At 51.2% G+C, this 24189-nt stretch overlaps 2 protein-coding genes and 1 pseudogene across 2 annotated transcripts; all 3 read left to right on the plus strand.

The window, feature by feature from the left end:
* The first annotated feature begins 4127 nt into the window (after positions 1–4127).
* LOC141041407 (BTB/POZ and MATH domain-containing protein 1-like) lies at positions 4128–5108 on the plus strand (annotated as a pseudogene).
* Positions 5109–8165: 3057 nt separating this feature from the next.
* Positions 8166–8767, plus strand: LOC109765795 (uncharacterized). The gene has a single exon (XM_020324565.4). The coding sequence runs from the start codon at positions 8248–8250 to the stop codon at positions 8605–8607; it is 360 nt and encodes a 119-aa protein (XP_020180154.1). The 5' UTR covers positions 8166–8247; the 3' UTR covers positions 8608–8767.
* A 4105-nt stretch (positions 8768–12872) lies between these two features.
* On the plus strand, positions 12873–13548 carry LOC109765799 (uncharacterized). The gene has a single exon (XM_020324568.3). It carries the CDS (start codon positions 13003–13005, stop codon positions 13363–13365), a length of 363 nt encoding a protein of 120 aa, XP_020180157.1. The 5' UTR covers positions 12873–13002; the 3' UTR covers positions 13366–13548.
* The last annotated feature ends 10641 nt before the right edge of the window (positions 13549–24189 follow it).

The following is a 24189-nucleotide window of genomic DNA, read 5'->3' on the forward strand; positions in this document are numbered from 1 at the left end:
GGGAGGCTGTGCGCACGATGCAGATGGGGGCAACTCACGTCAGGGAGGCGACTGCCCAACGCCTCCGCAGTGACTTTGAGCAGATCACGTTCTGGGATGGCGAAACCCTGGACGCCTTCGCCATGCGCATCTCCGGCCTCGTCAACAACCTCCGCTCGCTGGGCGACAACGTGGAGGAGGTGCGCGTGGTCTAGAGCGCGTGGTGCCGGCGCGCTATGCGCAGATCGCCTATGCCATTGAGACGCTCCTTGACCTGTCAACCCTGACGGTGGAGGAGCTCGTCGGCCGCCTCCGATCTGCGGAGGAACGATACGCCGGCGACACGAAGAACCAGAGCGGCCAGCTTCTGTTCACGGAGCAGGAGTGGGAGGCGCGCAAGAACCAGCGCGAGCTCGGGCAAGGCTCTGGCACGAACGGTGGCGCGAGCGGCAACTGCGGGCAACGGCATAGAAAGCCGCCCGGCGGCGGCGGGCAGCGACGCGGCTGTGGCATGTCAAAGGTGAAGTGCTATAACTGCAATAAACTAGGGCACTTCTCCAGGGACTGCAAGGAGCCACGCCGCGAGCGGCGAGGCCAGGGACAGGCCGCGCCGGGGCAGCCACCGCCGGCCCAGCCTAAGCAAAGGGCCAATCTGGCCCAGATCGACGACGGCGAGGCCGGCCTTCTGCTGGCGCGGAGTTGCACCCTCCACGAGCGGGAGCCCGTGCTCCTGATGGCCATGATTCCCTTGTCCGGCGCCCACAAGGAGGTGGAGGGCGTCGCGGTAGCGCACGGGCCCGCCAACGGCGCGCCCACCCACGTCGAGCTGGTCGAGGACCAGGTGCACCTGGCCAAGGAGGGACATGGCGACAACGTCTGGTTCCTCGACACGGGAGCCAGCAATCACATGACCGGCGCAAGGGGAGTCTTCGCCGAGCTCGACACCGGCGTCACGGGCACGGTCAAGTTCGGGGACGGGTCGCTGGTAGACATCCAGGAGCGCGGCATGATCCTCTTCGCATGTCGCAACGGTGAGCACCGCGCTCTGACTGATATCTATTACATCCCTCGGCTACGCAGCAACATCGTCAGCATCGGGCAGCTCGACGAAACGGGTTGTCAGACCCTCATCGAGCACGACGTCCTTCGCCTGCGTGACCAGCAGCGGCAACGCACCAGGAACCGCCTGTAAGTGGTCACTCTGGCTGTCACGCAGCTCGTGTGCCTCGCCGCGCACGCTGGTGAGGTGGCCTGGACGTGCCACGAGCGCCATGGGCACCTGAACTTCGACGCGCTCCGGAAGCTAGCGCGCCACGGCATGGTGCGCGGACTGCCGACGATCGAGCACGCATAGCAGCTGTGCGAGAGCTGCCTGGCGGGAAAGCAAAGGCGGGCGGGCAGCCACGGGCCGCACGGAGGGGCTCCTAGACCTTGTTCACGGCGATCTCTGCGGACCGATTGCTCCAGCCACTGCAGGAGGGAGGCGGTACTTCCTCCTCCTCGTCGACGATCTGAGCCGCTACATGTGGATCAGGCTACTCACCACGAAGGACGAGGCGACCGCGGAGATCAGGTGCTTCAAGGCCGACGTCGAGGTCGAGACTGGCCGCAAGCTACGCCTCCTCCGCACGGACCGTAGTGGAGAAAATTCACCGCCGCCACGTTCGTCGCCTACTGCGCCGATGAGGGCGTGGGGCGCCAGTTGATGGCGCCCTACTCCCCGCAGCAGAACGGCGTCGTGGAACGACGCAACCAGACCATCATAGCGGCGGCCAGGTGCCTCATGAAGGCGAAGGGGATGCCGGCGAGATTTTGGGGAGAGCCGGTGGCCACCGCCGTATATCTCCTCAACCGATCACCTACGAAGAGCGTGGACGGCAAGACTCCCTACGAGGTTTGGCATGGACATAAGCCTAATGTGGATCACCTGCGTGTTTTCGACTGCGTGGCGCATGTCAAGGTGGTGAAGCCGCACGCCGCCAAGCTCGACGACCGGAGCACTCCCATGGTGTTCCTGGGATATGAGCCTGGGACGGCGGGGTATCGTGTATACGACCCAGTCCGCAACCGTGTGCAAGTGTCTCGTGACGTCGTCTTCGACGAGGCCGCACGGTGGGACTGGGAGAGCAATGGAGCAGCTCCGGTGGCCGTGGAGTTCACCGTCGACACCTACTCCTGCACGGTGACACGGCCGGCGGCATCGTCTTCGTCAAACGGAGGCGCTCCAAGTGCGGCGAGCGCGCGGCGAAAGCGTTGCCCCTGGGACGGCCTCGCCGGGGCCAGCGGAAACGTCGCCGCCAAGCCCAGAGCCCACCTCGGAGCAGGGCGGGGCTGCAGGCGACTCCCACGCCAACGACGACGAGGCACCACGACCACAGCACCCCATGACGATGCGTGCACGGGACGGAGTTGTACAGCCGAACCGGCAGTACGAGGACTACGTTATGCTCGCCCACGACGACGAGCTGTACCTCGGCGAGATTGACGAGCCCAAGACGTTCGCTGAAGCCGAGGGGGAGGGAACCTGGCGCCGCGCCATGGACGAGGAGATGGCCTCGATCGTCTCCAACAACACCTGGCGCCTCGTTGATCTCCCCGCAGGCCACAAGGCGATCGGGCTCAAATGGGTGTACAAACTCAAGCGCAACGCGAACGGCGACATCCAGAAAGACAAGGCGCGTCTGGTGGCAAAGGGCTACGTCCAGAGGCAAGGAATCGATTTCGAGGAAGTATTCGCTCCTGTGGCGAGGCTTGAGTCCGTGCGGCTGCTGATCGCTCTCGCCGCGCACGAGGGATGGCAAGTCGACCACATGGACGTCAAAAGCGCCTTCCTCAACGGCGATCTGAAGGAGGAGGTGTACGTCGCGCAGCCACCGGGCTACGTCATCGAGGGTCAGGAGCACAAGGTGCTCCTCCTCGACAAGGCCCTCTACGGGCTGCGGCAAGCGCCGTTCGCGTGGAACGCGAAGCTCGACCGCTGCCTACTGGGTCTCGGTTTCAGCAGGAGCCCAGCGGAGCATGCCGTCTATGGACGGGGAACGGGGGCGGCGCGCGTGCTCATCGGCGTGTACGTGGATGACCTGATCATCACCGGCAACGACCACGTCGAGATCGGCAAGTTCAAGATGGAGATGCAGAAGCTCTTCCACATGAGCGATTTGGGTCTGCTGAGCTTCTACCTCGGCATTGAAGTGAAGCACACGACGAACGACATCTCCCTCAACCAGGCAGCGTACGCTGGCAAGATCATCGAGAAAGCCGCCCTGCTGGGCTGTAATCCGTGTCACACTCCTATGGAGCCACGGTCGGCCACGGACGAGACGGAGTACAGAAGCGTCGTGGGTGCGCTGCGTTACCTGGTGCACACGCGCCCGGACCTGGCCTACTCCGTGGGCTACATGAGCCGGTTCATGGAGGCGCCGACGACGGATCATCTCGCGGCTGTCAAGCAGATCATCAGGTATGTTGTCGGAACACAGTGTCACGGCTGCTACTATGCAAGGGAAGCGACCGGGGCATCCCTGGTCGGGTTCAGCGACAGCGACATGGCCGGCGACATCGACACTCGCAAGAGCACGACCGGCGTCCTATTCTTTCTCGGGAGGAGCCTGATCAGCTGGCAGTCACACAAGCAATGGGTGGTGGCCCTGTCCACCTGCGAGGCGGAGTACATCGCCGCTGCAACGGCGGCCTGCCAGGGCGTCTGGCTCGCTCGGCTGCTTGGCGACATCAAGAATGAAGAGGCCAAGCAGGTCATGCTGGAGATCGACAACAAGGCAGCTATCTCCCTCAGCAAGAATCCCGTCTTCCATGATCGCAGTAAGCACATTGACACAAGGTTTCATTTCCTGCGCGAGTGCGTTGAAGATGGGCGCGTTGAGGTTGAGTTCATCGGCACCAGTGGACAGCTCGCCGAGCCGACATCCTGACGAAGGCGCTCGGGCGTGTCAAGTTTCAGGAGCTCCGAGAAGAAATTGGTGTGGTTCAAATCCAGTAGTGGTTCAGGGTTTAGGGAGGCAATGCCAGTTAAACCCTGAACCGATCGTAGCTGGGCATGTAATAAGTTGCATGGCCGCGGTCTGTGTGTGCCGTGCGCGACTAGGAGTAGGATGTGGCCGCGGTGAGCACGCCCTCTTCGTGAACGTGGGATGACACGTTCGAACGAGCGGGGTGTGGCGTGCGAATCGGTCGGGTCTGTTGGTTTCTCACAGAATAAGAGGAAGCAAAAACGAGAAAAGCAGCAAGTTGTGCGCTGCGCAAAATCATCGTCTCTTCACCTGAGTTTACCGAGAGCAAACACGAGAGCGAGAGAGTGCGTGAGCTGCCTGACAGAAAGGACCGTCTCCAGATTGATCCCCGACTACGATGCCTTCGGTCGCATCTGGGGTTACCCCCGCTACATCACCAGGGAGGAGCTCGAGGGCCCGGCGCTCGGTGCCATCCACGACGACTCCATCACAGTACGCTGCATCGTTAAGGTCTACCGGTTCCGCAGGAGGAGAACCGCGGGTGTCGGCCAGGATGATGTCAAGATGCCGCTGCCACCGGCGTCAAACCACGCGGACAACGCCATCAGGTTCCTCGCCGGCGGGAAGGCCCCCTTCGACGTGCGGTTCCACGTGGACGGCGAGGCCTTCGATGCGCACAGGATGGTGGTGGCCGCGCAATCACCGTGGTTCGAAGGACTCCTCTACGGCTAGGGCGGCGAGCCTAGGGTGGACACCTTCGATGTCGGTGTCGGCGGCATGGTCACCGCGGCGGCGTTCCATGGCGTGCTTCACTTCATCTACACCGACGAGCTCCCCTGCGAGGTCGAGGCCACCAAGGGGAAGGAGGCGTACGACATGACGCTGCGGCTGATCGAAGCCGCCGACTACTACCTCATGGACAGGCTGAAGCTCAAGTGCACGAGCAGACTGCGTGACTTCATCGACAAATCCACCGTTCACACACTCGTGGAGCTCGCCGTAGCCTACTCCAGCGAGGAGCTCAACCAAGCGTGCCGGAGCTTTGCGGCGAGCAGGCGACTGAGGCTGCACCCAAACATGGAAAATGTGCAGAATGTGGAAGAAAATCTTATACGACCCAGGTCGTACGCTGTCGTTCGTGAGACGCTGCCCAGCGCCTGACACCTGGATAAACGAATCTCAAAGCACTGTCCCGCCGCCGCCGCCAGCGCTCGCTCGTCATCGTCGCCGCCGCCACTGCTCTTCTGCTCGCTCTGTCGCGGAAGCACCGGAGCTCCATCCCTGCTGCTCTCCCCCGCCTCCACGACCACGCTCCTCGGATCCTCAAGCTCAATTCAAGCACCAACAAATGAACGTGCTGATTGGGTCATCTACAGGTGCCGAGACGTACTTATTAAAACACTGGCGACGTGAATTTGGACGCAGCCAAAGGATGCATGCAGCATGCATAGTGCGCCGGCCGTGCCGTGAGTGGAGGTGCCCACGAACATCGCCGTGGCCGGCGGGGGACAAGCTGCCATAAGCTTAGCCGGCGACGACGTCGCCTTTCCGACGGGAATGGAGCGCGCTGAGCTGGGGTTGTGCCGTCAAGGAGCACGGCGGCGGCGATGTGCCGTGGAGCATCACAACGGTGGCTGTAGTTTCGGGACGCTGGAGAGATCAGAGATGGCTGTAGCTTTAAGATTCGTATCGCCAGGTGCCGCATGCGGGAGAGGGTCTCACGATCGGTCCTGTACGACCCGGTCGTATAGGATTTTTTTCCGCAGAATGTGTCAAGGAGAAGATCAATGCCCAGCGGCAGCGGCGGCCCTGCTTCAGCGGCGACAAGCATCATGGACGCTGTGGAGCCGACCGAGGGCTGAATGAAGTTCTCTGTGCATGCAGGGTACAAGTAGTACGTAGTAGAGCGATCTGTCAGACCGTCAGTACATGCTGGTGTAAATCTTGGTCCACAGTTAGTTTTGTACCCCATTCTTTTGGAAGACCGAAAGTACTATGGTTGATGTGATTTGTACTTGGAAACTAGGAGGTGTAGGTGATAGCTCTCCGAGGTGACTCGTGACTCAGCGAGCCTCGATCTAGCGCTGCCGCCACCCAATGCCGGATCCCTCCTCCGCTCCCACCATCCTGCCCGCGCATCTTCCTCCCTAGCCGCACCTTCCTCTCCTCGCCGTTGCCCGAGGCGCCCTCCGGCGAAAGCGGCGGCGAGGCCCTTTTCTAGCTGATCAGCGTTGCTGTAGCGGCCATGATCCATGGATCTGGGGCGACAGTCCCATGGAGAGGCGGTGGCGTCCTCATCGGGATGGTGCCTGCGGCGGCGGCGGGTCAGATCAGATCAGACCTCAACTGTGGTGGCGGCATGGTGGGCCTGCTCCATGCGCGGCGGCGGTGATCGGTGGCGGTCCCCTGCACAAGATGCTGGATTGAGGGTCCTCGAGCAGATCTGGGTGAAAACCCTACTCTTGGCATGTTGCCAAGGTCGGCGATGGCGACGTTTTTCTGTGTCGTTCCCTTCTTGAAGGCCTCGTCGTGGAAAAGCTCTAGACCCCTATCCGCTTCCTCCGGGGGAAACCCTAGATCAGTCGATCGGATTACGGCGTCGCTCACATGTCGTACCCCTCTCGAAAGTGTCATTCTTGGAGGTGTGCATAGGCTCGAGGAAACAGTGGATGACATTTGCGGTGGAGCGGCGTTCACTGTGATGCATCGACGTCGTGGAGTCTCGGCGGTGAGGCGCAGCAAAGTCTCAGCGACGGATGCGTGATGATGAACGCACATAGGGAGGAGGCGTTGTCTGGCGCCATGGGGGCGTCGACGGTAGGCCTGGCAAGGTCGATGTATCAGTGCCTTCCCTCAAGATGGATTGATGGAAGACGACGACGATGACCTATGAGTGCGTCGGACCGGTTTGTGCCTCAGACTCGGTATGTGGCTTGGTCGGGGCATCCAGCTTTAGATGTTAGGCTAGGTGAGAAGTCTGGGCATTCGACTCACATTTTCTGCACCCCTTCATCAATGGATATGAGTAAAGACAGATATTGTCAAGATAATGGCTTCAGACGTATTGATGTATTCATTTGTAAGGTCTTTGTGAATAATTAATAAAATTGCTGCATACATCTCCGAGATACAGAGGCCGGGGCGGTGGGGTGGTGGTAACGCAAAGCCACTGAAAATGGGCCCCACGAAAGTTCCACGAAGGTTCAGGCTAGTTGTTTTTGGCTGCTACGGTATTTGGGTACTCCGATCGTTGCTTGCTGCTTTGAAACGTACACCAATACACCAGTCCAATATTTGGCAGTAAATAATACCCCCTCTGTCCAAAAATATTTGTCTGAGAAAATGGATGTATCTAGATGTATTTGAGTTCTATATACATCTATTTTTATTCATTTTTACGACAACTAATTCCGAACGGAGTAGTAGAAATTAACAAATGTGAAAAGATCCACATCATCGTATTATGGTAATATTTTTTTTTCTAAAATAACTATTCAATGGATACCCAATTTGTACCGGGAAAAAATATGAAAAAATTCAGTATTTGTCGGGGTTTTAGCTTGTGGGCTTTAATTGGATATGCGAGGTAGAGCATTAATCTATGTTGGATAGAGGCATGGAGATCCGTACCTCGCATATCCAATTAATTTTTTTGCTTATTCTTTGGTCAATCAGTATCATTCTTCCTGCAAAAACTGCGTCTTCAAAGCCCACAAGCTAAAACCCTGACAAATACTGAATTTTTTTCATGTTTTTTCCGGGTACAAATTGGGTATCCATTGAATAGTTATTTTATTAAAAAAAATATTATCATAATACCATAATGTGGATCTTTTCACATTTGTTAATTTCTACTACTCCTTTCGGAATTACTTGTCGTAGAAATTGATAAAAATGGATGTATATAGAACTCAAATACATCTAGATACATCCATTTTCTCTGACAAATATTTCCGAACGGAGGGGGTATTATTTGCTGGCAAATATTGGACTGGTGTACTGCTGTACGTTTCAAAGCAGCAAGCAAGGATTCGAGTACCCAAATACCGTAGCAGCCAAAAAACTAGCCTGAACCTTCGTGGAACTTTCGTGGGGCCCATTTTCAGTGGCCTTCCGTTACCACCACCCCACCGCTTTCCTTCATGTGATCCGCCCCTCCCTCATTACGGCACACGCCTATCTCCACTCTATAAAGGCTTGAGTATTCTGCCCACAGGCCACATCCATTACCACGCCTCGCACAATTGTCGCCAGGCGAGACAAGGGGAAGGTCTCTGACACCTAGCAAGAGAGCAAGGCGATGTCAATGGCGGACGAGCAGTACGATGCTGGCCCGCCCGGGGCGCCGCACTTGCTGCTGCTGGCGGTGGTGGTGGGGCTCCTGGTTGCGTGGCCGCTTTTCCTGGGTGGCGGCCGCGAGGGGGTCATCGATGTCATCGCCAATGCAATCGCCGAGCTGCTCGGCCCCGTGGGCCTGCTCCTCCTCCCGCTGGGGCTTCTCCTCCTCATCCACCTCCTCTCCTCCGACGGCGGCTCTCCCGACGCCGTGTACCATGTCGGGGGATCCCCCATCGGCGTGGCGCTCATGCTGGTCCTCGTCCTCGCCCTTCTCTACTACCGGTCGGCACTCTTAGGCAGCGGCGGAGACGATGACAAGTAGGCGCCTGCCAGTAGGTAGAGTCTCATCTCGGGGTGGCTGGTTGGTTTTTCTTTTCCATGTGCTTGTTCTCTTCCGCCTCTCGTCGTCGTCGGTAGTCATGCATCCTACACCACCGGCCAGCAGGCTGCAGTAAATAACAAAGTGACAACTTTGCGTTTAACCTGTTCTAAGTGTTGCATTCCAATCTTGGTTCAAGTGGCATCCGTCTCGCGTTCCCAAAGACAGACAAACTGAATTTGACGTGGTCTGTGTCTTTTGGATCGATAGTGAGACGCTGCAACTGCATGCCTTGTGCCGTGTAGTGTACTACTCCAAAAAGCTCATGGTGTTCGGTTTGTTGATAGTAGCTGAAAATGAAAACATAACTTTGAATCTCCAAAAGCAAAAAAATGAAGTCAGTTTCACGGGTTGTTTAGCTGAAACATCCATGTACTAACAAGTGACGATAAACTCATCCTAGGCACCAACGTAGCTTGCTTACCACTTTGTGGTGTCTAATGGTTCCTCTTTTCAAATAGACGCACTTCTCTGTTCTCGGTGTACTGGATCGGGCTCAGTTACTCGTGAGTCATGAGTGACGCGGTGGGGGGGGGTTCCGCGGGTGTACTGATGTGATTTGGAAGCAAACTGGAAGCAACATGCGCGCTTTCCTGCGCCCGCGGACAGGAGCGCAGCATGCAGTGCACCTTCTATGAACAGTAAATTCAAAAACAATTGAAAACAAAATCAGAAAAATCTGAAACTTTGAAACATCAAACATGAAACATCGACGTACCAGCAAAGTTTCAGCCTCAAATAACATTCGAGGAGCCCTCGCCGAAAAAAACGAAAATCAGTGTTCAAAGTTTTTGTGCACTTTTGAGTAGTACTTTTATCCAAAAAGGCTGCCACTCGAATTGTCAAAAAAGACTACCCCTGGATGAAATTGGCGGAAAAGACCCCCTAGGCTATGGCGGTAGGCGCACCAGCCGACACGTGGCACCTGCCGCCACGGTAGGAGGCGGCTGCCCATGCCGCCACGGCGCCAGGCGGCAGGCTGCCCATTACAGGAATCTGCGATCGCCGACGGAACGGAGGCCGGGTGGTGGGCCCTGCTGCCACACCACAAGGCGGTAGGTATTATTCCTGTTGCGCGCGATGCGACAGGCTGCACTGCTGTCGGTTGGTGGCGTTTGACGTTTCTGCCGGCACTAATTGCAGTGTTTTGGATCACGTGTAATTCCTGCCTAAAATTTCATCCATTCACCTATTTTCCCGCCATCATATTGTCATCTGAGCCTATAAAACGATGCATTGAGCCTCTCTTCATTAAACGTCCAGCCATCCTCGAAATCGTCACTGCTCTTATTGTGTCACCATATTTTTAGTCGTTATGAGTTTGCCTTGCTCAAACCAAAGTATTAGGCCGAGGAAAATGAAAAATGCGAGTTTGCATCTAGGGGTTAAAGTCCTACAGTATTGGTGTGGCGATCTGTGCAAGGTGAAGGAGGTGACACATTTTTCGGATTGGTTGGGCATGAAGTTTTTCATGTGCGCCAATTATGAGGAAGATTCACCCGTAGCTAGTTCACCGTACGACAAGCCTCCAGTATGCTTTAACCATCATGAATAGAGATATTATTGGTTTTTTGGTTGATTTTTTATTGACATTCTTGTTCTTGCTGTAGTCTCCTCCGCCTCTATGCATGTACAACCGTTGGATTGTTACGGAGAAAGAAAGGGCTCTTGAGGCCAAGGCAGCAGAAGAAGCTGGAGATGGAAAATCAAAATAGCCACGCTAGACTCAGTAGATTTCTGTGGTAGTATCTTAAATTTCGGAACCGTTTGCATCTTAATTTCAGGAGTTTAATGTAGGTTTCTTTTAGTAGTTCAATGTGGCTTTATTTCAAAAGTTCAATGTATCCTACTTTCAGTAGTTCAATGTCGCTTTATTTCAAAATTTCGGAACCGTTTGTATCTTAATTTCAGCAGTTTAATGTAGGTTTCTTTCTGCCTGTTTTTTCTGCCATTTTTCCTCGTCATAAATTCTTCCTGCCATTTTCTTTCCTGCCATTTATTAGGACCAAATTTCCTGCCACCAATTTTTCCCGCCATTTTCTTTCCTGCCTTTTTTCCCGCCTTATCTTTTGCATGGAGAACTCTATAAAATCAACCCCTAGCATGTTGTGTTCTGTATCTTTCCATCGCCATTTATCTAGCCATGTCCGGTGCCAACTCGAAGAGACGTCCCCAGAGTGCCGCATCAGCTAGGGGTGCCGCAATCTCAAAGAAAGTGAGCATAGACGATGATGATGAATTTATGCCAGGCAAGCAAGCTCAAAACAAATCCAAGGGCTGAGTTGCATCAGGTAAGGGGGGCGCTAGCTTTAAGCACTTGAAGATGATGGTGACGACGACTTCAGGCCGAGCAAAAGAGCTCAGAACAGATCCAAGGGTAGTGCAAGCTCGAAGAGGAGTAAGTCAGGTAAGAGTGTTGCGCCAACAAAGGGCGCTGATGCTGATTACGATTCTAGTGATGACTTTATGCTAGGGAAACTAGTTCAGGTAATGTTTGGATGCAATCATCAAGACCTATGGAAGGCCCATGTTAGCGAGAATAGTGAGGATGACTTCATGTAGTTTCTGTATGACGATGCATCAGCATAGTGAGGAGTACTACTTTAATGTCATAATTCAGATGCATTTTTATTTCCTCATACATAGATGTCAAGTCTGAAACTATCATAGATAGATAGAATAGCCCGCACACATAGATGACGAATCACCCTCCTCGACGACGGCCAGCTGGCCTTTCCCGACGACCGGAAGGAGACAAGCAATTAGGTGGTCGATTTGGACGAAGACCACGGCCATAGTGCCCCTCGTCTCGATGTGTCTGCGACTCCCGCATAGGTGGTGGAGTCTGCGATCCATATTGAGATCCTGATGCAAAATTGTAGGTGTTTGGTTTTGACTCCGGATGGATATAAGATGGGCCAGTAACGTTCCCATGGAAGAAGTTTGTAATTATTCCTGAAACCGTGTTGCCAGGATCAAGGGATGATATGAGGATGCCTATGTTCAGGCCACGCTCGGTGCCATCATCGTGCCATGTAGGATCAGTATTTTCCTACGCAGAAAGAAACCGATTTTAAATATGAGGCATGAAGATGTTGTGTACGACCAATTACTTATTATGTATGAACATAATTCAGCGGAACATAATTCAGCGGCGCCGTAGCGTTGTGATCCCTCGCCTCCCGTGTATGGTCATTGTTCGCCGTACTGGTAAGGAAATTGTTATGAAAATAAACCGTTAGAGGATAATATATGATATCATTGTAAATGCATAAAACTGCAAACAGGAGTACCCACAGAGATCCATCGCCTCCAGTGTATTGCAATTGTCCGTCGTACTGGTTTATCTTTGTCAAAAGAGTCTCCTCGGGCATCGAGTTCCCTCATGTGGCGAGATACAGCTGAGATGCCTCGCCATGGGTGTATGCGCCATGTCCTGTGTACGCATTTGGGTCAGGAAAACGAGTCATTTTGGGCATAGAACCCAAGCCCGCACCATGTTCCTGGGATGTATGCCCCTGACGACGTACTAGCAAAGTACTGCTCAAAATCATAAAAATCTGAACCTTTGGAACATCAAACACGATAAAACATTCGACGTACTACAAAGTTTCAGTCTTTAAATAACATTCGAGGAGCCCTCACCTAAAAAAACAAAACCAGTGTTCAAAGTTTATGTGCACTTTTGAGCAGTAATTTTGTTTTTTAGGCATCCTCGGTTGTTATTAGTGGCTAAAAATTTGCAAGAACTTCAAAAGTTTGATCATATTTGGTCCCCCAAAGTTTTATATTTTTATTTTTTATAGTTTTTTTGAATTTACTGTTCATGAAGGTGTAGGGGCACCCGGGAGCTGTAACACCTTTCTCAAACTATATTCGTGATTTGCTTGAACCTTCATACTTATGTTTAGTTTCTATATGTGTGTAGTTTATATATAGTTGTAATGTGAACTAGAATTGCATAAGTTAAAGAGACAAAATTATACTCCGTTATATTTAGGAGATCGGCTAGGTCCGTCCAAAAGTTTGTGGAGTAAATATACTCCACTAACTCTACTAGGTCCGTCCAATAATGTTGACCTAAAGTTCTATGAAAAAAAACTAGTCTGAACTTTCGTGGAACTTTCCTGGTGCCCACTTTCAGTAGCCTTACGTTAACACCATCCCACCACTTTTTTCCTTCATGTGATATCCGCTCCGCTCCGCTGCGCTAGTCACACTCCCACCCCTCTCTAAAGGCTTGAGTACTCTACCCACTGGCTGAGAACCATTACCACGCCTGGCACAATTGTCGCCAGGTCAGACAAGGATTGCTAGCAAGAGAGCAAGGAGGTGTCAATGGCGGACGAGCAGTACTTCGCTGGCCCGTGCGGGGCGCCACATGGGCTGCTGCTGGCGGTGGTGGTGGGGCTACTGGTTGCGTGGCCGCTTTTCGTGGGTGCCCGCGGCAAGGCGGTCACCGATGCCATCGCCGAGCTGCTCGGCCCCGTGGGCCTGCTCCTCCTCCCCGTCGGGCTCCTCCTCCTCATCAGCCTCCTCTCCTCGGATTGCGGCCCTGGCGTGTTCGCGTTCGGCGGCTCGCCCGACGCCGTGCACCACGTCGGGGGATCCCCCATCGGCGTGGCGGTCATGCTGATCCTCATCCTCGCCCTTCTCTACTACCGGTCCGTGCTCTTTGGCGGCGGCGGAGACGACGAGTAAGCGCCTGCCAGTAGGTAGAGTCTCATCTCGGGGTGGCTGGCTGGTCTGGTTGGTTGGTACTAGAGTCTAATGCCAGCAGTAAATAAGTGACAACTTTGCGTTTAACCTGTTCCAAGTGTTGCATTCCAATCTTGGTCCAACTGGCATCCATCTCTCCCGAAGACAAAAAAAGTTGGAACTGAATTTGACCTGGTCTGTGTCTTTTGAACGGATAGTGAGACGCTAGCTGCAACTGCCTCGTACCGTGTAGAGTGTACTACTCCAAAAAGATCATGGTGTTCTGCTGATAGTAGCTGGAAATGAAAACATAACTATGAATCTCCAAAAGGATGAAAAAGAAAAAGAAAATTGGCAATTTGAAGAAATTTCACATGTTGTTTAGCTGAACCATCCGTGTACTAACAAGTGACGATAAACTCATCCTAGTCACGAATGTAGCTTGCTTACTACATCGTGGTATCTTATGGTTCCTTTTTGCAAATAGAAATGCGCTTCTCTGTTCTATATGTACCGGATCGGGGCTCACTTACTCTTGAGTGACGTGGTAGGGGAGTTCCGCGGGTGTACTAAGGTGATTTGGAAGTGAACTAGAAGCAATATGTGCGCTTTGCCGCGCTGACATGAGTGCTCTGTGCTATGACGTTTTGCAAACAGCTTGCATGTACTAACAAATTACAATTTAGATAATTTGGATATAGGCAGAACACCATGACAAATTGTTGTTTACTATAATTTGTAATGAAATTTAAAATTACAATTTGCTCGTACAGAAAATGTAAATTTTTATCACAAATGATAAATTGTTGCTTTTAGGTAAAAGATCGTTAGTTTTAACTTTCAAGAAAAGAATGAATCTCTGATTTCGTTAACAGAACTATTAATCAGTACAAAGTCATGCAGAAAATTATTAAGAAAATTGCAAATGACTCATCGAAAAAGGGTACCAGCAGCAATGACGACATTGACACAAAAAAGAGGAGAGAACCCAAATAGTAAAACATAGTAACATATTTTCAATAACATAGTAACCCAAATAGTAAATAACCTTTTCAAAAAATATCGTGCTAAGCCATTCTGTTCAGTACATAGTAACTATGTCGTCAGAAGCAAATGTGCGTCTTGCTGCATGCTTTTCCTTTTTCATTGTGTATGAAACTCTCATTTTTATATCCGTTTTAATAATTCAATAGTCAAATGGTATAAAAAGTAAATTCAGAATGTATACTAATAACTTTATTTTCTAATAAATAACGTCATTTTGCTATGACAAAACAAAATTTATTTCACATCAAGCAAACATGAAAGATAGCGAAACTTGGATCAATAAGTGTAACTAGGCACAAGAATACGAAATAGTTTTTTTGTTTGAGGGGGAAAGGGACTTCCATTAACTTAACCTGGATCAAACGGTCCAATTCACAAAGGTTTACAACCCCAATCTGGGCCAGACCCTATCTAGACTGTGGTCTTAACATCAACTCGATCGACCGATCCTAACAAGTTCATGACCTATAGAATTTTTACACCTGATCGCATTAACTATCACCTTCCTCTCTCCTCTGACCAAGGCATTCCTATTGCTCGTTCAGGGGTGTGTAGCACGACCACTAGCCTTACCAAGATCGGCTAGAGCAACAACATGCATCAATGGGTCACATATGACCATCTCCCCCTTCACTACCTCTGCCCGAGGATACTACTGAATGCACAAGAGCGAGGAGGTGTAGCCATTAATTAAGGAATCCTCCTAACGCTCCCGTGGGCATAGGGTTCTTCTGTGCGTGATCTTGTTGCATACATGCCAAGATCGCGATAATGTCATCAACATCACCATGCACGACGTGTCCGACAATGGGTACAAAACGTCAAAGAGCCAGTCTGGCCCAATGTTCCGGATGGCCTGAATATTCGATAGCCCAGTCCATTTCCATCGCCTGGCATAGGTCCACAACTCTGGGACACCTGCACATCACATGGAAACTATCCTTGCATTCCACACCACAGAGAGGGCACATATCGTTAGTTTCCAAATTCCACAAAATTTATTCGCACATGTAGCGAAGGAGTTCGAAATGAACTGCCACAAAAAACCCATACCTTTGGGGAGTGTGGCACCCCCATATGGTCTTCCAGGTGGCACGACGACCATCCGGTGCCCTTCTCGATGCGCTCGCCAATGGATGCTTGCACTCGTCCATGGTGAAGCGGTAAGCCGACCAAACGGAGAACACACCGTATTTCTTAGGTGCCTAAGCGAGGACATAATCAGAGACTCGAGTGGATGTCGTAATGCTGGTGATGACGTTGATATCGACTGAGAGGAGGTGTTGTCGAAGGAGGTCCATCCTCCATACTCCATCGAAGTCCATACTGTTAAGGTCATCACACACCGACCTAGGAAGTTTAAACAGACACATCATGTAAGTAGGTATGGCCCGTGCGGCCGTGCCCACTACTTTGATCATCATCTCCTTGCCCGCACAGGATAAAGTGTCTCCCAAAGCAATAATTGTTCGAAATGCTATTCTTAGGTAAAATTTGTACAAAATCTGTACATACTAATGCATTCCCATTTGTAAGCACTTCCCTGATTTTAGCTAAGTGCCACAAAATGTACTAGTACGTAAAACTTTTTGTAGAATGTGTACATAAGAATAGCTATCATGGAAAACATAGTATACTCTAAATTATGCATTACATGTACTTCCCAAAGGATTAAGTTTTTCAAGAGAACAACATTAACTCTGCCCGGGGATCCTTTTTTCGAAGACTTGGCCGGCTTGCCAACACTTATATACTTGCTTCCATGTAATCAAATATGATGCTAATGCTATCAGCCCAACAGACTCCAAAATACATATCATGTAGCTAGATAAGTAGATATCATCTTCGTACTCCTATCATGTGTATTGTGGTGTCGCCGGGACTCGGGTCCCTATCACCCCAAGTGAAAATAGTAAGTGATTACCATCAGCCTGTTGCATCCCATAGAAGTAGCCAGGGAAAGGCTGTCCCGCAGAGTTGTCGCCTTTGCTGTCGTGTCACTGATATCATGAAGTGTTCGGTTGAGAACAGCTCTAGTTCCTCCAATTTTACTCCCTATATCAAAACCCACATCTACATAAGCTTAACGTAATCATCCTTTGGCTGTATCCACCCATGCCTAGCCACGCGAACACTGGTCTTCTTCTTAGCCTCGAGAAGTCTGTAGCATGTGCGAATATTGCTTGAGTAGAACTGATAGGGAGTAGAACTCTCTCACCATGAGTTGCATGTCGGTGCTCCGACCAAACATACCAGGTTGTAGTGTTAACTAGATCAGCTCTAATGAAAACGCTTCGCTCCCGTGCCGCTCCCTGGCGGCACCGGGCGTCAAACCCTAGCCGCCAGGAGGGCGTGATTCGTGCTTGCCCAGCCGCCGCTGCCGCCGGCGTTGGCTGCGGTGGCGGCGGGCCCTTGCCTCAAAGGGGGAGGGGCACCCGTGCGTCGTTCTGGCGGTGGCGGTGGGACTCGGGGCGGCGGCCTCGGACACGGTCACGAGGGCACTCTCGCCAGTATGCCATGGGAACCCTCATGGCTGCACTGGTGAAGTATGCCGACTCTGATAGTACCAAGGATCCCGAGTCTGACGATGATAAGACAGGGAAGGGAAAAAAGAGCGGCAACGCCAAGGGACAGCACCACAACCCGGCGGGTCATGGAAACGGCGGCAAGCGTAAGGCGGACCACGGTTTAGACTTTGTAACTAATACTAATACACATGACAAGGGCCAGCGGCGTAAGGGTAAACAGCTCCAGCGCGGTGGAGGGCCAAGTCCTAATCCGGACCGTTTGTCTTATCTGTTGAACCAGCCCTGTCCAAAGCATGGGACGAAAGAGATCCCGTCCACGCACCTCTGGAAAGATTGTTACATCATGCAAGAGTTCAAAAATTCTGATTCTTTCCGGTATGATCATGGACCAGGAGGCGGTTCGGGCCCCGGGTCTCATGGGCCGGGTTATGGTGGAGGAAATCCCGGTTCAGGCTTCCACGGCAATCAGGGTGGACATAACAATCAAAGTAATCAGGGTAACCAAGGTGGCTATAATCATCAGGGCAATCAGCAGCAGCAGCAGTCGGGTTACCAGAGCAACCCGAAGCAGTTGAATAGCGGACAGTATCATGTCTTCACCACTAGCTTGGACAAGCGCGATCAGAAGCTTCATAAAAGGGCGGTGAATGCCGTTGAACCGGCGGTGCCCCGTTATTTGCGCTGGTCCGAGCAGCCGATTGTGTGGAGTAGAGAAGATCATCCACCCCGGGTTGACAATCCGGGTCATCTGGCTCTGGTGGTGGCACCTCAGGTGGGAGGTTATAAGTTCACTAAGGTACTCATGGATGGAGGGAGTAGTATCAATAGCCTTTATTATGAAACTTTCCGTCGCATGGGTTAACAGATAAAAATCTTAAACCATCCAATACGGTGTTCCATGGTGTGGTGCCTGGTAAGTCGGCATATCATGTTGGTAAGATAGCTCTGGAGCTGGCTTTTGGAGATGAGCATGACTCGAGATCAGAAACCTTGACCTTTGAAGTGGTGAAAATCAGAAGCCCGTATCATGCCCTATTTGGACGGCCAGCTTATGCTAAGTTTATGGCACGGCCTTGTTATGTCTATCTGCAGCTCAAGATGCCGGGTCACAAGGGAACTATAACCGTGCATGGGAGCTGCCAGATTGCTCTGGAGTGTGAAGAAGGTGATGCGGCTTATGCTGAGTCGGTTTGTGCGACAGAAGATTTGAACTTTTACAAGGACAATGTTGATCCGGCGGATATGACTTCGTTGAAGAAACCAACTACAGAGCATGATCCGGCCCTGAAGTTTAAATCGGCTGATGAGACTAAGCTTGTTGACTTCGTGCCTGGCAATTCGTCCAAGCAGTTTAGCATCAGCGCTAACTTGGATCCGAAATAGGAAAGCGCGCTCATCGAGTTCATCCGTGAGAATCGGGACATCTTTGCATGGAAGCCTTCTGACATGCCATGTGTACCGAGAGAACTCGCTGAGCACACTCTCAATGTTGATCCCAAGTATAAACCGGTCAAGCAGTTTCTCCGCCGGTTCAATGAAGAAAGACGCAAAGCTATTGGAGAAGAAGTAGCCAGGCTCTTGGCGGCTGGATTTATCGTTGAAGTATTCCATCCTGAGTGGTTGGCCAATCCGTTGTTGGTCCTTAAAAAGAACGGCACTTGGCGTATGTGTGTGGACTACACAGACCTTAACAAAGCTTGTCCAGCAGATCCTTTTGCCCTCCCTCGTATTGATCAAATTATTGATGCTACGGCGGGTTGCGAGCATTTGAGCTTTTTGGATGCATATTCTGGTTATCATCAGATCAAAATGGCAGTTAAGGACCAGGAGAAGACAGCCTTCATAACTCCCTTTGGAGCCTTCTGCTATGTGTCCATGCCCTTTGGGCTCAAGAGTGCCCAGGCGACTTATCAACGGTGTGTGCAGAATTGTCTTCATAAACAGATCGGCCGCAATGTTCACGCCTATGTGGATGATATTGTGGTGAAATCAAGGAAGGAGACATTGATTGATGACTTGAAGGAAACCTTCGATAACCCGCGGGTTTACAAAATGATGCTTAATCCGGCCAAGTGCGTCTTTGGTGTACCTGCAGGCAAGCTCTTGGGGTTTTTTGGTGTTTAACCGGGGTATTGAAGCTAATCCGGAAAAGATCAAGGCCATCACCTCCTTGGCCAAACCGAAGTGTATCAATGATGTTCAACGCCTGGCAGGACGGATTGCCGCGTTGAGCCGGTCTATCAGTCGCCTTGGCGAGAAGGCCATCCCTTTGTATCAGTTGCGGAAGAAAACGGATAACTTTGTCTGGAGTGACGCCGCTAATGAAGCATTTGAGGACTTAAAGCAGCAGCTGGCTAATCCGCCGGTTCTCGCTGCTCCGGTTGAAAAAGAGCCATTGTTGCTATATGTGGCAGCTAACGCCCGGGCTGTTAGTGTGGCTATTGTGGTGGAGCGCAAGGAGGCCGGAAAGGAGTATCCGGTTAAACGGCCGGTCTACTATATCAGTGAGGTACTTATTGAGTCCAAGCAGAGGTACCCGCATTGGCAAAAATTGGTGTATGGGGTTTTTATGGCAAGCTGGAAGCTTAAGCAGTATTTCCAAGGTCATCCCATCATGGTGGTCAGCTCTGCTTCGTTGGGAGATATAATTCAGAACAGGGAAGCAACTGGCCGGATTGCTAAGTGGGCTATAGAGCTCGGGCCTCACGGGTGAAATACATATCCCGAACGGCGATCAAATCTCAGGCACTTGTGGATTTCATCAATGATTGGACAGAATACAAGCGCCAGAGGAGAAGCCGGATCATACTTATTGGACTATTCATTTTGATGGGTCCAGGCAATTGGAGGGCTCGGTGGCTGGAGTCCTATTAACTTCCCCACGAGGTGATAAGTTTTGTTATGTTCCCCGTTTAATGTTCCCTTGCACTAACAATGCAGCTGAATATGAGGCTTTACTCCATGGTCTTCGGATGGCTAAGGAGATGAACCTAAGCCGAGTTAAGTGCTTCGGTGACTCGGATCTGGTGGCTCAACAAGTGTCCGGCACTTGGGATTCCAAGGACCCACTAATGGCAGCATATCGTCGTGAGGTGGATATTGTTGCAGGTCACTTTAAAGGTTATCAGGTGGATCATGTGGATCGGCGGAAGAATGAAGCGGCGGACGCTTTAAGCGGCCTGGGTTCCCAACGTAAACCGGTTCCACCTAATGTCTTCCTGGATGTTTTGCATAATCCGTCCGTCAAGCTCCCTGGTGAAGAGGATTTGGTTGTTCCTGATCCGGAGGCTCGGTTGGTTGCGGCTCTTCATGTTATCCCGGATTGGACGGTTCCATATCTGGCGTATATGAACCGGGGCGAGTTACCAGAGGATGAAACTTTGGCCAGGCAGATAATCCGGCGGTCTTAGTCCATGACTATTATCAATGGAGAGTTACATCATTGCAGTGTGACAGGGGCGTTTCAACGCTGTGTGTCTCCTGAGGAAGGTCGTGAAATTTTGCGTGAGATCCACGAAGGAGATTGTGGTCACCATGCCGGTTCAAAATCTTTGGTGGCCAAGGCATTTGGTCACGGTTTCTATTGGTTGACAGCTCATGCTGATGCCGAGAACTTGGTCAAAAGATGTGAGGGCTGTCAGAAATTCTCAAGACGCGCTCATGTACCGGCTCAAGAATTGAGGATGATTCCAATCACCTAGCCGTTTGCAACTTGGGGCCTGGATATGGTTGGGCCTTTCAAGAGATCCAAGGACAAGAAGACCCACCTTTTGGTGGCGGTTGATAAGTTCACGAAGTGGGTGGAGGCAGAGCCAGTTAGTAAGTGTGATGCAGCTACGGCGGTTCAATTCATCAAAAAGGTGATCTTCCGGTTTGGCTTTCCACACAACATTATAACAGACAATGGTATCAATCTGTCAAAGGGTGCCATGAAGGAGTTCTGTCAACGTGAGCACATCCGGCTTGACGTGTCATCAGTGGCTCACCCCCAGTCCAATGGTCAAGCGGAGAGGGCCAATCAAGAGATCTTGAGAGGCATCAAACCCCGGCTTATGGTTCCTTTGCAACGGACGCCGGGTTGTTGGGTTGAGGAGTTACCTTCTGTGTTATGGAGCATCAATACCACACCCAACAGATCGACAGGATACACACCGTTCTTCATGGTTTATGGAGCAGAAGCGGTTCTTCCTAGTGACATCCGTCATGACTCACCTCGTGTAGCGGCATATGTTGAAGCTGACAACGAGAAGGCACGGCAGGAATCTCTTGACCTGTTAGATGAGGAGCGTGACATGGCGGCAGCCCGTTCGGCGATTTATCAGCAAGATCTGCGTCGTTATCATAGCCGCCGGGTTAGAACCAGAACCTTTCAAGAAGGCGATTTGGTGCTTCGACTCATCCAGGATCAGACGGACATGCACAAGCTATCCCCCCCGGGAAGGACCCTTTGTGGTCAGCAAGAATCTACACAACGGGTCATACTATCTAATCGATGTTCGAGAGCGCAAAGACTCACGTAAATCCGAGGAGGAGACCAACCGGCCGTGGAATATTGCTCATCTTCGGCCTTACTATACTTGAGCCATAGGCTCTGCTTATGTACATATTATGACAATGTTTATATTATGATCAATATAATAAACCGGAACCTCAGCTAAAGTGGGGTATCTGTTGATTTTCTTACATCATGTGTGGTTACATGGAGCTTCTGTTTGTAAAGCGGCGTCCGGTTTACCCCTTGATTCAGCTTTTCAAAGCTTTATGTTACATCACTTGGGGGCTTGGTCGTATCCGAACCATAGCTACACCTCTTGATCGGCGCAATGCCACAACATCACTTGGCGGCTTGGTCGTATCTGAACCATAGCTACAACTCTTGATCGGCGCAATGCCACAGCATCACTTGGGGGCTTGGTCGTATCCGAACCATAGCTACACCTCTTGATCGGCGCAATGCCACAACGTCACTTGGGGGCTTGGTCGTATCCGAACCACAGTCACACCTCTTGATCGGCTCAAAGCCACATCAATCCGGGGCCAAAGAGAGTGTTGTAAAACAACAGCTCAAACATAGGCACCCACTGAGCACAGCTCACAATGTTACTTGGGGATTCTTTGCTGTCGAAATGAACTAAGAATCTACACTTGTAACTGGCTATCAAGCCATGGCTTGGAAGCCTGGTGTATACACCTAAAACCCCGGGTTAACCTGCCTATTTAAGTAACTCAGTCCGCCCAGGTAAACCTGGTATGACCCTTCGAACTTTGACAAGTTACTCTAAAATGAAGACCCCTAAACTTGTCAAGTTAAAACGATGATTGGTTAAGGATTGAGGACCATCTCAAAAGGCTTTGCAAAAATGGTTTAACTCAGTGGCCTGGCAGCCCATGAAAAGCCTCGAATTTGGGGCCTGGCAGCCCGTGAAAAGCCTCGACTACAACGGTTTTATTTGCCTTTTGCTAAGTTTTTCTTTCTTTTGATAAGATTTGTGATGTTTTCAAACCGGTGTTTATCAACCCGGTTAGGCTGTCAACTACAAGTTATCAGTACATGATCAAGTTATAATCCGGAGACTATCACCCCGGTCTGGTTTTGACTCAAAGTCACCAGTATAGAATAAACCGGTGTTTATCATAACCCGGAGCAGTTTTATTGTCAACCAATATCATATAACAGGAGTTACTTATACTCCAGATTAGGGTTATGACCCTCACTACAAAGTTGGTCAGCCAACATTATGCCTAAAGGTCACAGGTATCATATATTTCCATATTTGGTTATCTTTACAACCTTGGTTATAAACCTTGGTCATATATATGTATTTGGGTATCATGACCCGCCCGGTGGTAAACCGCCAGGGCGCTTTAAGCTTCTTATCTGCAGGAACAGCTTGAATAAATGGCTATGGATTATGAACATCATATCTTAAGCATGTCGGATTAAGCAAGCATCAGTCGCAGATAAATACGCACGAAGGCATAACAGACCAAGTGTTTTAACTAGCCTATTACAAGGTGTTTCAGTGCCCAAAAGGATAATGGTTTTCTCAAATACGTGTTGCAGCATGTAGAAGGCTAAACCGGCCTCCGGATTATGATTGATCGCCAGCTTGCCCTGACGGCTGCGGATCATCTTGCACCGGTTCATCCTCTTCGTATCTACCCAGTGGCTGGAAGTCAATAGTTGTCCAGTCGATTCCAGTTGACGCTTGGAACACAGCTTCGTCGCTTATAAGGGTGGACGGTTCAATATCAGGGGCATAAGTGTGCTTACGGATTGGAGGGATCAGATTTTGCGCTTCCGGAATTGGTGCAGCAATCCGTCTGTTCTTGTCATCATAACTTGCCTGATAGTATGAGAGATCAGCTTCTTCAGCCAATTGACAAGCCATTGGACGTACTTCCCGGTTTATGGCGTGGAGATCCTCCTGGCCAAATTCTGATCCGTCTTCTTTTAAGCTTGGGAAGCCTTTAGCCACGTCCACCGGATCAAGATCAGGCACCCACGCCTTTGCCCGGGTTAGAGCGGTCAGAGCTCCGGCCCTTCCCGCAGCTCTCTTTAGTTCTTCAACCCAGGCAGGCAGCATGGATAGCCTTTCTAAGGTGTCCTTGATCAATGTTGGAGGATGTTTATTGTGTGAAGCGGTGCAGATGATCCGCTGCGCACCGGTATACAGCTGCTCTATCAGAGTATTGTTGGGGAACGTAGTAATTTAAAAAATTTCCTACGCACACGTAAGATCATGGTGATGCATAGCAACGAGAGGGGAGAGTGTTGTCCACGTACCCTCGTAGACCGAAAGCGGAAGCGTTAACACAACGCGGTTGATATAGTCGTACGTCTTCACGATCCGACCGATCAAGTACCGAACGCACGGCACCTCCGAGTTCAGCACACGTTCAGCTCGATGACGTCCCTCGAATTCCGATCCAGCCGAGTGATGAGGGAGAGTTTCGTCAGCACGACGGCGTGGTGACGATGATGATGTTCTACCGACGCAGGGCTTCGCCTAAGCACCGCTACGATATTATCGAGGTGTAATATGGTGGAGGGGGGCACCGCACACGGCTAAGAGATCAATAGATCAATTGTTGTGTCTATGGGGTGCCCCCTGCCCCCGTATATAAAGGAGCAAGGGGGGAGGCGGTCGGCCTAGGAGGAGGGCGCGCCAAGGGGGGAGTCCTACTCCCACCGGGAGTCGGACTCCTCCTTTCCTTGTTGGAGTAGGAGAAGGGAAGGGAGAAGGAGAAG

The sequence above is a fragment of the Aegilops tauschii genome, chromosome 2 (genome assembly GCF_002575655.3).
Source record: "Aegilops tauschii subsp. strangulata cultivar AL8/78 chromosome 2, Aet v6.0, whole genome shotgun sequence".
In the NCBI taxonomy this organism is placed as follows: domain Eukaryota; kingdom Viridiplantae; phylum Streptophyta; class Magnoliopsida; order Poales; family Poaceae; genus Aegilops; species Aegilops tauschii.

Bases quoted from the DNA above. Each gene is read 5' to 3' on its own strand.
- LOC109765799 (XM_020324568.3), top strand. From the start codon at position 13,003: ATGGCGGACGAGCAGTACTTCGCTGGCCCGTGCGGGGCGCCACATGGG.
- LOC109765795 (XM_020324565.4), top strand. From the start codon at position 8,248: ATGTCAATGGCGGACGAGCAGTACGATGCTGGCCCGCCCGGGGCGCCG.